Consider the following 14741-nt stretch of genomic DNA (forward strand, 5'->3'; position numbering starts at 1 on the left):
AAGAGAAAGTAAAACAGACAATTAAATATGGTATGATGGTAACATATAGTAGAATCCCCTGTCCTTTGTTCTCTAAGACTGGGTTGGCAAACTGTTCCTGTAAAAGGCCAAATAGTAACTACATGAGAATCTACAGGCCAGATGGTCTCAGACACAACTCTGCCTAACAGCAGCCATAAACAGTAAGTACATAAATGCATGTGGCTGTGTTCCAATAAAACTTCCTTTACAAAAACAGGAGGAGGGTGGGCAAAGGAGGAAAATTTGGGACAACTGTAATAGCATAAACAAAGTATAATTTTAAAAAATAGGAGGGGGTACATATCAATACTTTGCTGACCTTGGCGCTGAGTGGTAATAACTTGCTCAAAATTTGATGCTTAATTTACTCATGAATTCAAATGAGGAGGATTATGATCTCTCAGAGAGTCCTCTTTCTGGAAATAATGTGCCATTATGGATAAAAGTAGAAGCTTTAGAAGCACAAATATGTGGACCTGAGTAGGAATCCCAGCTCTGCTACTCATTAGTTCTAAGGCATAAGGAAATTATTTCATTCCTTTGAGCCTTATTTCCTTCATCTGTAAAATGGGGACACTACCACTCACTATGCAAAGTCATTTCAGGAATAAAATTACCTAATGAATATGAAGAGTCTAACCAGTTCCCTAGGTCACAGGAGCTGCTCGATGTGAGTATCTAGCAAACACTAAGCAAGCCAGTCTGTGTTGAGTCAATTAATCAAACAGTACAGACAGTTCTAGCCAAGATGGAGGCATAGGTAGAAACCCTTTGCTTACTCCCACAACCAAAAGGAAGATAACAACCAATCTAAAATCAATAAACAAGCAGAAGTGCCAGAAAACCAAACTGCATGGAGCTCCAACAAACAAGGAATTAAAAGAAACAGTCAAACAGAACAATCAGACCAGTAAGAACCCGCCACGAGGCTATGGACTACAAGGGTGGGGCCAACTAAATGGAAAATTGAGACTCACAGCTGACTGTGGACTACGTGGGCAGTTGCTAAGGTGGGAGAAACTCCCAGTCTCACACAAGAATTTATTGGAAAGTGGGCTAGAGATGAGCAGGTGAGCTGCATCATTTCCCTCTCTGGCCCGTCCCTGACTGGCAGCACGGCAGTGTAGCAAGGAGGGTTGCCCAGCATGGGGGGCGGGAAGGGCAGGGGGGGCTAAAGCCCCACCCCTTAGAACTAACAGATGTGCTTTGAAAAGATATTTCAAAGATACATCAAAGATATTTCAAGCACCAATATTTTTACTGATATGTCCCCTAGAGCAAGGGACATAAAGGTAAGAATAAACAAATGAGATCTCATCAAAATAAAAAGCTTCTGCACAGCTAAAGAAAACAGTATCAAAATAAAAAGAGAACCAACTGTATGGGAAAGCATATTTGCCAATGATACCTCAGACAAGGGTTTAATCTCCAAAATATATAAAGAACTTACATGACTCCACTCTAAGAAGACAAGCAACCCAATTAAAAAATGGGCAAAGGACTTGTACAGACACCTCTCCAAGGAGGACATACAGAGGATCCAAAGACACATGAAACAATGTTCAATATCACTAGCTATCAGAGAGATGCAAATTAAAACCACAATGAGATACCACTTCACACCAGTCAGAATGGCCATCATAAACAAACCAACAAACAACAAGTGTTGGAGAGGTTGTAGAGAAAAGGGGACCCTAGTGCACTCTTGGTGGGACTGCAGACTGGTGCAACCACTATGGATAACAGTATGGAACTTCCTCAGAAAACTAAAAATGGATCTGCCTTTTGACCCAGCAATTCCACTGCTGGGACTATATCCTAAGAACACTAAAACACCAATACAAAAGAACCTTTGCACCTCGATGTTCATAGCAGCACAATTTACAATAGCTAAGTGCTGGAAGCAACCTAGATGCCCATCAGTAAATGAATGGATCAAAAAACTGTGGTACATTTACACAATGGAATTCTATGCAGCAGAAAGAAAGAAGGAGCTCCTACCCTTTGCAACAGCATGGATGGAGCTGGAAAGCATTATGCTAAGCGAAACAAGCCAGGCAGTGAAAGACAAATACCATATGATCTCACCTTTAACAGGAACCTAATCAACAAAACAAAGAAACAAGCAAAATATAACCTAAGACACTGAAATAGAGGACAGGCTGACAGCGACCAGAGGGGAGAGAAGAGGGAATTTCAGGGGAGAATGGGAAGGGTTTACAGGAACAAATTTAAAGGACACATGGACAAAAACTAAGGGGAGGCTGGTAATGGGAGGGAAGTGGGGAGGGATGGGTGGGTGGGCTGGAATGGGAGTAAAAGGAAGAAAACTGTACTTGAACAATGATTAAAACAATAAAAAATCAAAAAAAAAAAAAAAGAAGGAAAGAACAGAGCAAAGCTTCAAAAAGAGAGCTAAGTGATGAGGAGATGGCCAATCCATCTGATGTAGAATTTAAAGCCCTAGTAATCAAAATGCTCACAGAACTGATTGACCTTGGTCAAAAAATGAAAAAACAAAAGAAAGATACCCAAAATGAAATAAAGCAAAATATTCAGGGAACCAACAGTGACAGGAAGGAAACTAGGACTCAAAGCAACAATTTTAAACAAAAGGAAGAAATAAACATCCAACCAGAACAAAATGAAGAAACAAGAATCCAAATAAAATGAAGAAAGGCTGAGGAATCTCTGGGACAACATGAAACATTCTGATATCCAAATTATAGAGGTGCCAGAAGGAGAAGAACAACAGCAAGAAACTGAAACTTATTTGAACAAATAATGAAGGAGAACTTCCCCAATCGGCGAAGGAAATAGACTTCCAAGAAGTCCAGGAAGCTCAGAGAGTCCCAAAGAAGTTGGACCCAAAGAGGAACACACCAAGGCACATCATCATTAAGTTACCCAAGAGTAAATATAAAGAAACAATCCTAAAAGCAGCAAGAGGAAATGAGTTACCTACAAAGGAGTGCCCATAAGACTATTAGCTGATTTCTCAAGAGAAACCTTACAGACAGAAGGGACTGGAAAGAAGTATTCCAAGTCATGAAAGGCAAGGACCTACATCCAAGATTACTCTATCCAGCAAAGCTTTCATTTAGAATGGAAGGGCAGATAAAGTGCTTCCCAGATAAGATCAAGTTAAAGGAGTTCATCACCACCAAGCCATTATTATATGAAATGTTAAAAGGACTTATCTAAATAATAGAAGATCAAAAACTATGAACAGTAAAGTGACAACAAACATACAACTATTAACAAATGAACCTAAAAGAAAAGGCAAACAATAAAAACAAAAACTAAGCAAACAACTAGAATAGGAGCAGAATCAGAGAAATGGACATCACATGGAAAGATTTTAATGGGGAGGGGAGAGGGAGGAATAGGGGAAAATTGTACAGGGAAGAAGAAGCATAATTGGTAAGCATAAAATAGATGGGGAGAGGTCAAAAATGGTGTAGGAAACACAGAACTCAAAGAACTTATATGTACAACCCATGGAGATGAACTAAGGTGGGGAATAGTGGAGGGTGGGGGTTGTGGGACAGAGGGGGGATAAAGGGGGAGAAATTGGGAAAACTGTAGTAGCATAATCAATAAAATATACCTTTAAAAAAAAAGAAAGAAAAAAAGAGCAGAAAATATCCTGGCATCATTTCCAAGGCTAATGTACTAATCACACCTCTCCTCCCATCTGCAGAACATGGGCATTTTACTTTATTTTTTTTAAGTTGTCTTACATTTCCCTGTTGTTTAAGTTAGGATGTTTTGGGATGAAAATAAAAGATTGAATTCAAAAAGGCTTAAAACATTAGAGAATTTATTATTTTGTATAACATTAAGTCCAGGCATCTACAAAGACAAGAATGTATTCAAAATCCAGATAAAAACAAAAATTAAGAGATTTCTGGCTATAGCCCAGTGCGAAGGTTAACAAATTCCCTCCCCAAAAGTAACTATAAAACTGGATAAAACTGACCAAACCAACTGTTTCAGCACTCTAGAAACTGACTCAAAGGCTCATAATCTGAGAGGTGTTTATGCATGAAAACTACCGAATTTTAGCAAAGAACAGTGGGAACAGAAGCAAAAGTGCAACAAATAACTGGCAACCAATACTCTGTCTCAAGTGTCAGGGGAAATAGGGACAGGTGGAGACTGGTGAACTAGAGCACTTTTGCCCAGTCTACAGAGGGCAGGAATATTGGGCTCCAACCAAAGTCAATAGTAATCATGGTCCCAGATTCACAGGTCTTCAAGTTTAAGAAAAGTTAGAAATCCATATTTCAACCTAATATTTCAAAATTTTTAAGTGTTGGCAACTTTTTAAAGAAATTTTATGCATACTGTACAGGGCACCAGTTTCCAAGCTTCGCCCCCATGCACTCTGACCTCAGATGACCAAATGCAGTCAGGCCTCTGGCAGACTCAGCATTATCTACTGTACTGTGATTTGCAACGATATCATTTTGGTCACTCATTACTTTTTCAGCTTTTCTCTTTTCAAAAGGTAATGTTCTTCATTTGTAAACAGAGCTAATGCAACAGCCTTGTGGATTAATCCACCTTTATTTATTCTCTCCTGTCACTTTTAGTTCCGTTAACTAAGCCGGAGTGGTCCACAGAGGAGCAATAATGGGCAGGAGGCCCAATGCCAGAGGAGGGGAAATGGGAAGAGCCAAGAATCTGACATCAATCTGACCTGGCTTGGAATACTGAGCTCTGCCATTGACCAGCTGTGGGAACTTGGGCAACTTATTAACTTATTTGAGCCTCACTGTCATCATCTGAAAAATAAGGACACCATCATCTACCCTGGAAAGGCACTGCCATGTTTTCATCATGCAGCAGCTCCAGCAGCTCTGTACCAAGGCCTGAGCTTTGTGGGTACTTTCTCATAGAGCCCCTACCACAACCCTGCAAGTCAGAGTCTGCTATTAACCTTACTTTGCACATGAGGAAACACAAGCTCAGAGAGGAGGGTGCCCAGAGACCTCGTGTAACAGCAAGGATTTCAAACCTGTCATCTGACTCTAGAGTCTGATATAAACTGTTAAATTACATAAAGAGCCTTGCCCAGCAGCCAGCAGGGATGTTGAAATAGGACAATGCTCATTTCCACCAGATTTCATTATCTCCATTCTGCCTAAAAGGTCATTCCAATGGCTCTGAGAACATCCTCAAGAAGGCATTGATCTGATCTTTCCCAGCTCTTAGAAGCTTTTAATCACACATTCAACAGCAGGAAAGAGGTTTTAATCAGCCAAGGACTATGCTGCACAGCTTAATGGTTAATTAACACTGCCAACAACGATGGCAAAAGCCCTTGGTAGCCACTCAAGAGCTAGCCTGGTTTGCGCTTTCCCCTTCTTCTAATTGTCTAGGAGGCGGCCCAGGACATCTACTCAGTAGAAAACAGAGCCAGAGACTCCTTCATCAGTCTCTTTGGGATGTATGTGCAGAAATCATGTTAAGATACAGGGAGGTGGCAAGAATGTGAGTGCTGGAGATGCCTTGTAAACGTGTTGGTTTTCTCTTGAATTGGTGCTTCAGGATTCTTAGAGTATAGTCCCAGCAATGGAACTGCTGGGTTAAAAAGCAGTTCCATTTTTAGTTTTCTGAGGAAATTCCATACTGTTTTCTGCAGTGGCTGGACCAGTCTGCATTCCTACCAATAGTGCACTAGGGTTCCCTTTCCTCTACAACCTCGCTAGCACTTGTTGTTTGTTGATTTGGTTATGATAGCCATTCTGACCGGTGTGTACCCTAATGTTCATAGCAGCACAATTTACAATAGCCAAGTGCTGGAAGCAATCTAAGTGCCCATCAGTAAATAAGTGGATAAAAAAACTGTGGTACATTTACAAAATGGAATACTATATATCAGAAAGAAAGAAGGAGCTCCTACCCTTTGTGACAGCTTGGATGGATCTGGAGAGAATTATGCTAAGTGAAATAAGCCAGGCAGTGAAAGACAAATACCATATGACCTCACCTATAAGTGGAACCTAATCAACAAAACAAACAGGCAAGCAAAATGTAACCGGAGACATCAAAATTAAAAACAAACTGACAATAACCAAAGGGGAGGGGATAATGGGGGGAAAGAGGGAAAGGGTTGTCAAGGAACATGTATAAGGGACACATGGACAAAACCAAAAGGGGGTAGGATTGAGCATGGGAGGTGGGGATGGCTGGGGTGGGCGGGACTGGTAGAGAGAAAATGGAGACAACTGTACTTGAACAACAGTTTTTTTTAAAAAGGGGGTGGGGGAAAATGTGTTGGTGCTTCTCTGATTATCAGAGCCAAGTAACAAAAAGATAAGAATTATAGTCTGGATAGGAACAGAAAGAGCCATTCTTCATGACTAAAAGGTCAGAGCCCTAAGAGGGATGAGATGGAGGAAGAGGTTCAAAGGTAAAAGGGTGATGAGGAAAGAGGACAACTGGTTAAACATTTATACACTGAAGAAGGTCTTTACATGAGATTCTCACTGAAAGCCCCTGACAAGCCCCCAGGTAAATGAGACTACCCACCTTTACAAGTGAAAACAACTAAGGTTCCAAATGTTCCCAGGGTCCTATCAGAGTCACTCTCACAGTCTGACCCCAAAGCCAGGGTCACCTCTGCCAGCAGGTGCCCTCTCCTGGCTGGAAGCAGAGCCAGAGCCTCACTGATTTCACTTAGGTAGCTCCCCAGCAGACAGCTAAGATAGAAACAAGAAGAAGCACAAGGGCCAAGAAAGCCAAAGGGGTCTATGGAAAAAGCTATGTCCTTGAACAGCTCGTAACCAGTCCAGTGCCCTCAGCCAAACCCATGCAAGGGCCCATGAAAGCATGCTGGACATGAGACAACAGAGACTGACATCTACTCAGATTGAGGTGACCACACAGTTAGCAGTGGTTTCCAGGAAAACTGAGGCCATTGATGCTGGCTCTTCCCTGACCAGCCCCCCTGCACCCATGACTTTTAAAGGAGGGACCCAAGAGCACAGGAGAAAAATCAACAGTGACAGGAATCCCTCTTGCAGCTTTCCCCTGCCCTGCCAAGAACCACATTCATTTCTGAAAATGAGCAACTGGGGAGATGAACAGGAATCAAAGATTTGAAGGGCAGAGAGGAAAAGGAAGATATATCAACATGAGGGAGAAAGCAAGAATAGCAAAGGGTTCTATCAGCAGAGAATTTCCACCGACACCTCGACCAAACATGGCGAGGACTGATTTTTAGCTGTGAAAAGAGGCAACCTAGCCAAAAATGACACATTTTATTCAGCAGAAACACTAACACCATCATGGTAACAAGATTTGGGAAGTCAGGGTTCCAACCACAAGCAACGTCCGAAAAAGCATGCTCTTTAAAATGTAGGGGAGGAGGAAAACACAGGGCAGGGCTTTTTTTTTGGGGGGGGGTCTTTTTTATGTACACTTGTTTTATTCATCATTTGTCATATTTTAGGGTACTAAAAGTGATGCTAATGGTTGAATTGAACAAAAAAAATTTTACTTCATCTTAAATTTACGGATCCATTTCATTCAATGTCAATATTCAATGTGAAAAGGAGCATAAAAACAAACAGGTACACAACTGCACACTTTGCATAAAGGTCTATTTCATTATTAGCGCACTCAGCAGTTAAATGCGTTTAAATAACGTGCAGGGGACCACACACAGCAGCACTGGTGACTGGGCAGACACCCAAGTCAACTGAAACCGGCTAACAAGTAACTGCCTACATAGTTAACATGCAGCTCTTGGTTGGATCATCAGCATAGGATAGCTTTTATATGACAGGGTACTCTCTAAGGTTCAGGTCCAAAGCAAGTCACTCTCAGCGAGTGTCCTAATCTGTACAGTGGAGCAAATTAAGGTCCTACAATTCACAGGGCTGTTGGGAGAACTGAACAAATTAATTTATACAGAAGACTAGTAAAGTGCCAGGCTTGCACTAAATACTTGTAAGTGTTAATAGTTATTATTATTAGCATTATCTCTGTCATTCAGAGACACAGGAGCATGGCGCATGGGAAATGCTTTGACAACCTTAAAATGGATGATAACAGCACTTACAAGCTCAGAGACCTGTGTGATTTCTGTTGCTGTTATTGAAGACAGATTTAATTATGAAATACCATGCTATTCCCATGTATAATATTAAAAGAGATTATTAACTTCCCAGCAAATGCCACACACATTGATGAAATAAGCACCTCAGCTGCAGGCCCCCCCCCAGCCCCTCAAAGACTACATGTGGCTCCAAGAATTCTGCACAAAGGATGACTTCATTTACATTAAGATGCCAGACAAGCCTAGCTGGTGTAGCTCAGTGGATTGAGCATGGGCTGCGAACCAAAGGGTCACTGGTTTGATTCCCAGTCAGGGCACGTGCCTGGGTTGCGGGCCAGATCCCTAGTACAGAGCTCATGAGAGGCAACCACACAATGATATTTCTCTCCCTCTCTTTCTCCTTACTTCCCCCTCTCTCTAAAAATAAATAAATATAAGATAAATTAAAAATAAAATAAATAAAAATATTCTTTAAAAAAAAGATGCCAGATGACACCATTATGGACAATCCTCACATGTGATTTCTGCACCACCACAACCACCCCACCCCACCCACCAATCCCACAGTGACTGCCTTGCTGGCCACTAAAATATAAATAAAAATAAAAAGAAAGAGCAAGAGAAAAGACAGCATTGTCTGGACCATCAATCAGTACCTGTTTCAGTTTTGCTGGAGAAGCCCGCTGCCTGTTTGATCGCAGCTGCTGTTAGTGCTAATCCTCGACTCCTCTTCAAGCCATGCTGTAGGACAGCCTCAAACTGGGCACACAGACAGGTCACCCTGTGAGAGAACCAATGATTCATCAGTCCACGCTGTGAAGGGAAACAAACAAGCAGAGTGGCCCCAGCACCTCTGGGGAGCAAGTAAGTTGCCAGGTGTGAAGGAACATACTAGACGCCTGGATTTACAGACAGGAAACTGCCTTGGGGCACTCCACACAGGTCTCCCCATGTCTGTTCATTTCACGTAACTCGGGGAAGACCAACTTCATCTAGCCATAATCATTAGACTGGTGAAAGCATAACAACAATTCACAAGAAACAAGGGCAAATGGAATTGGTGCCAGGCAGCAGGGAAGTGGGAAAAAAAAAGCCAATTTAAAAGCAAATCAGTTTGGTGTAGGGAGGGGCAGGGTGTTAATTGCATTCAATTCACACATTTCAACTCAAATTCATATCACATGCAGTTTAAGGAACAAGATTATCTTTTAAGAGATTAAATTCACCGGCCTGCCAAATTGGAAACACTGTGTAATTTCATGGCCTGTTACATACGCTAAAGAAATAATATGAATTCTGATTCTTATTCTTTTGTTGTAAGAGATTACATTTGAAGTCAGATCCAGAGTTGATGAAATTTTCATTCAAGTTACAATTACTGTGCATTCAATTGAATTCATTTCTCAATAACCAAAGAAATGGGAGATTCAGGAACATGTTTGCAAAGAGATGAGGTCACAGCAACTACACTCTACTTTTAACAATCCTCCCAGCACTCCTGGGTCCCCAGACCAGTTGGATCCATGGATTTCAGAGACCCTTCCATTCACTTGTGCAACAAATGTTAAGAAATCCTGAGCTTCTACATGCCAGGCACTATTCAAGGCTCTGATGATATGAAGGTGGGAGTGAGACATACAAGGTCTCTGCCTCATCACATTTGCACAGTTCTAATGGAGGAAATACACAAACAAATAAGCTAACCAAACCACTTTAGTTGAAGAGAACTTTGGAAAAAAAAAAAAAAAAACAATGAGATGATAAGTGGAGACAGGGCATGGATCAGCTTAAACCCTGTGGTGTGAATGGATGTACCCTCAGAGTTAAAACCTGGATATGGCAAGAGGCAGCAGGCTAGGCAGAGGAGCCCAATGCAAAGGTCCTGAGGCCACCACCATCCATGCAAACCTTGCCTAAATGCAGGCATTTCCTGCCCCACCTACCCCCACACCTGTAATAATAACACTCCAAGGATTTATTGTTCTGTGGGTGGTAAAATATTTTCATACCCATGATTCATTAATTAGTTCCTCTCTCTCATCAACATTATCATATAGTTAAGGCAAGTATTATTATCTTCATTTTACACTTCAAGAAACTGAGGCTTAAAGACATTTAAGAGATAGAATACAGTAAGTACATAATTAGCAGCAGCATCTATACTCCAGCCCTATGCATCCCCACACGGGTCCAAGGCAGTTTCTGCTACACCCCATACCAACAAGGCAGGCTTTATTCTAAGACAAACGTCCTCTCCCTCCCAAACCCAACCTCTCCTGAAGTCATCTGTCTACACCAGAAAACCCTAACACGGCACCAGCAAATACCAGCCCTTAAAACATTTTACTCTCAATTCTGTGCCCACAACAGACATCACTAATCCATCCTGGCATTCTAGGCTACCACTGCCAATGATCAAAGCTTGCCCTCCATGAGAAGGAAGCCTATTTGACATCCCAAACCTAACACTTGTCCTCAACTACACTATTTGGTTTCCAAGTCCTACCTTATCTTCCCGATTCCTCTTCACCTAGTACATTGCATGTGCTACACAAATGCTTTTTTCAGTGGGTATGAAGTGATTGATTAGTCTTGAACCAAGGATCCTGGAATTCTCCCCCACATTGAAACAACCCTTTTTGCTGGATATATGTCACTCTTCAGTATTATATGTGTATATGAGGGGAAACCCAAAAAAACAGAATTCATTAAAAACTGTGCATTTATTCTTACATGTTTAAACTTCAGCCACATTCAAAGTACTCCCCATTTGATGCAGTACACTTATTGAGACTTTTTCCACTGCTCAAAATAGTTTTTGAACTCGTCAATTTTGACACCTCTTAGTGCTTCTGCCCTTTTTTGTTTCACCTCTTCCACAATGGCAAAACCTTTCCCTTTGAGGACTTTTTCATCCGGGAAAACAAAAAGGAGTCGCTGGGGGCAAGACTGGGTAAACAGAGAGGGTGCGGCCCAGTAGTCATGCCAATTTTGGTCAAAAACTGTGGGCAGGTGTGCTCATAAATCACCCATCATGAAATGAACAAATGCATTGAAAGAGTCTTCAAAAAAAAAAAAAAAACCCCACTGAAGCCGAACACAGCCTCTCACAACAATGCCAGCTGGTACTGATACAGAAGAGTTCCTAGAACACTCACCTAGTAGGGGAAACCTGTACTACAAGGGGCCTGCCCTCCAGAAGACAATTCTAGCTTTATGGGGTCACCCCTCATATGCTAATCTCTTTACACATCCATGCAGACACATATTTTTTAGGGTTTCTTAAAAGCTGGGACACCAAAACTATCTAAATTCCACAGAAACCAAAACAGGGGCATACCAAAATGCAGCCTGACCAGGCTCTGTCTTAGGGTGGAAAACCAAAACAAAACCCTGGGCTGTGTTTACAGTTCTTCACAATAAGCCATAGCCTGCCTGTACCTTTAAGTGAATCATCTGCAAATACAATGATTAACTCAGCAATCCCTGTCAGTTTGCCTGGCTCCAATGCACAAGTCGGTAACTGCCCTGACAACTCTGGATAATACCAGGCCCCTAAGGGGAATGGAATGCAGGTGAACAGCACAAACCCAGTCTCTAAGGTTTGGATTACATCAGCAGTGTTCCCTTCCAGATGCACACAGGTCATAATCAACCTGACACAGCAGAAAACCCAGGTGGGCAATGGTCCTATAATTAGTTCATTATGATGCCTGCCTTGACAAAGGCCATTCTACATTACACAGTCCCCACATTCCCTTTTCATCTCCCCATTTAACCTGAGCTACTGGTCATTCAAGACAGCGAAATGGTCTCCTCCTCCAGGAAGCCTCCCTGAATCCTTCCTCATTCTGAGCTTCTTTCTACTACAGCTCTTGGCCAATCCCTCTGTTACTGATCTGCTTTTCACAGCTGTTTCCTCTTGGTAAGTTAAGCAAGGATCATGCCTCATTCGTCTTAGTTGCCCCAGCATCCAGCACGATGTGTGGCTACTGTGGGTAGCATTACCAAAATGAGTTCTCCCCTCAGGGAACTCAGAATATGGACTTGATAATATGTTTAGGTGAGAGATGCATCTCAGGAGCTCCTGTATAATTTGTAATCCAAATCCAGGTCAATTAAGACTAGAGAATCAAGAAGAAAAGGCATGTCCAACTTTATGAATCTGCAGCCCTTTAGCTTGTGGTAAGCACACTATAGGCACTGATTTATAGCCATGTCGCCTTAAGGTTTTTCATTTCTTCTCATCTTAATTCAGTGATATGATAATTCCTGCAAAATGAAAAGGGCACTTGCTTTAGTAGAGCTCTCTATTTTCTTATCGCAGGCTCTCCTATTTTCCAAAATGCTCTCTGCTAAATGCTCTCTGGCAATACTGTAATGGGTTGACTGCCTCCATGGCATTTATCACATCTAACTTTTATTATATGATTAATGTACTGGGGCATGTTTTTTAATTAAGTGGGGCGCTTAATCAAGAGTGAATGTTTTAATGTTTTCAAAAGCACCAAGCAAGGAAATCACTTCAAGTTTTTAGGAATACAGCTGTTTACCAGAGGAATGGATAAATAAAACATGGTATATTGCCCTGACCCATGTGACTCGGTTGAGTGTGTCACACCAAGTGAAAGTTTCAAGTCCAACTCAGGACACATGCCTGGGTTGTGGGACCAGTCCCAGTCAGGGCATTTGTGAGAGGCAACTGATTGATGTTTTCTTACACAACGATGTTTCTTTCCCTCCCTTTCTCTTCCCTCATTTCCCCTCTCTCTAAAAATCTAAATAAATAAAGTCTAAACTATATAAGTTTTTAAAATGTGGTGTATCAATATAATGGAATACTATTAGCAAGAAAAGACATGAAGTACTGACACATGCTACAACATGGATGACCCTGAAAATATTATGCTAAGGGAAAGAAATCAGACCCAAAAGCCACATGTATGATTCCACAAAATGTTGAAAAAAGGGAAATAGATAGAAACTGAAAGTCGATTAGTAGCTACCTAGGGCTGGGAGTAAAATCAGGGGTAAACTGTAAACTGGCACATGGGAGCTCTTTGGAATAATGAAAATGCTCTAAAACTGGATTGTATGGTGATGGTTACACAATTCCATAAATTTACAATTAAAAAACACTGCACTGTACACTTAACAAGGTGTAGATTTTTATGATATGCAAATTAGACTTCAATAAAGCTGTTTTTTCTGAAAACTTCTACCCGAATCTCAACAAAAGTTTGATGAAGACATGAAGGAGTTAATAAATAAAAAATGACATAACTCCCTCCTGCTGAATTTAGAAGCACAGCTGGACACTACATGAATTTAACTAGTTGGGTGCAAAATTCTGCATGCATCAGTTTTCCTGAACTTTGTCCTGGATTTCAAGGCTGCTTAATCTGCCACATTAGTCTATAATAAGATTCCTAAGAATCCTGCCTTTCTTTATGGCAACTGTTAGAACAACAGGCAGAATCAATAGTAAATGCTGCATTTTTACAAACTGCATCAAATTAACCTTGTAACAAAAGGGTATATTTCAAATTAATCCTTTTACTACATTACAACTTTACTGGAACATTTTGGGAAAAATCAAGTACAAGCATGAAAATGGACTAGATTATCCACATCTGGAAAGCGCCAATGTCACCTGGAATGGAGTCAACTGTGCCCATAAAAATCAATTAGTGGCATTGGCCATATCTCATATTTAACACAGTACAATTATCAACCAGCCTTGCTAAAGCAAGACCATCACATGATGATCATTTGAAATGAGCCATGCCCTACATATATGTTTTATAAATTAAATTTTCAAAAAGGTTCACACCCTTTAAACCATGAAGTTTACTGGCAGGAATCAATCCTCAGCTATAGTATACAAGTCAGATAAATATTTAAGACAAGCAATGGGACAGAATAGAGAGCCCAGAAATAAACCCACACCTATATGATCAATTAATACATGCCAAAGCAGAGGGTAAGGGGTAGGGGGGCTGGGTGAAGAAGGTGAAGGGATTAAGGAAAAAACCCTCATTGACAGACAACAGTATGGTGATTACCACAGGGAAAGTTAGGGGGGACAGGCAGAAGAGGGTAAAAGAAGACCAATGGTAATGGAAGGAGACTTGACTATTGTGACTAAACACACAATACAATATACAGGTGATGTATTATAGAATTGTACTCCTGAAACCTATGTAATTTTATTATCCAATGTCACCCCAATACATTTAACTAAAACTATATATATAATAAAAATAACAAAAATAAAGTACATGACAAGGAGGCAAAAGTATACAATGGGGTAAAGATAGTCTATTCAATAAACGGTGTTGGGAAAACTGAACAGATACATACAAAAAATAAAACTAGACTACCTTCTTTGTCTTTAAGATTTTATTTATTTACTTTTTAGACAGAGGGGAAGGGAGAAAGAGCCTCCCTTTCTCACATGTGCCCCCAACCAGGGATTGGGCCCACAACCCAGGCATGTGCCCTGACCAGGAATCGAACCAGTGAACCTTTGCTTTGCGGGATGATGCTCAACCAACTAAGCCATGCCAGTCAGGGTTAGACCACCCCATATGCAAGAAAAAACTCAAAATGGATTAAAGAATTAAATGTAAGACCTCAAACCATAAAA

At 41.0% G+C, this 14741-nt stretch overlaps 1 protein-coding gene across 2 annotated transcripts in view; it reads right to left on the reverse strand.

Moving 5' to 3' along the window:
* The window catches only part of SNX29 (sorting nexin 29), a 574556-nt gene that overhangs the window by 516982 nt on the left and 42833 nt on the right, over positions 1-14741 (reverse strand). For both annotated transcript variants that reach the window (XR_004902062.1, XM_028512599.2), the window contains exon 4: positions 8749-8873. Coding sequence is in view for 1 of the 2 variants with exons in the window: in XM_028512599.2 (XP_028368400.1) it covers positions 8749-8873 (125 nt within the window). In the remaining variant the exon portion in view is untranslated. The remainder of the gene's footprint in view (positions 1-8748; positions 8874-14741) is intronic.

The sequence above is a fragment of the Phyllostomus discolor genome, chromosome 3 (genome assembly GCF_004126475.2).
Source record: "Phyllostomus discolor isolate MPI-MPIP mPhyDis1 chromosome 3, mPhyDis1.pri.v3, whole genome shotgun sequence".
Taxonomy (NCBI): Eukaryota; Metazoa; Chordata; class Mammalia; order Chiroptera; family Phyllostomidae; genus Phyllostomus; species Phyllostomus discolor.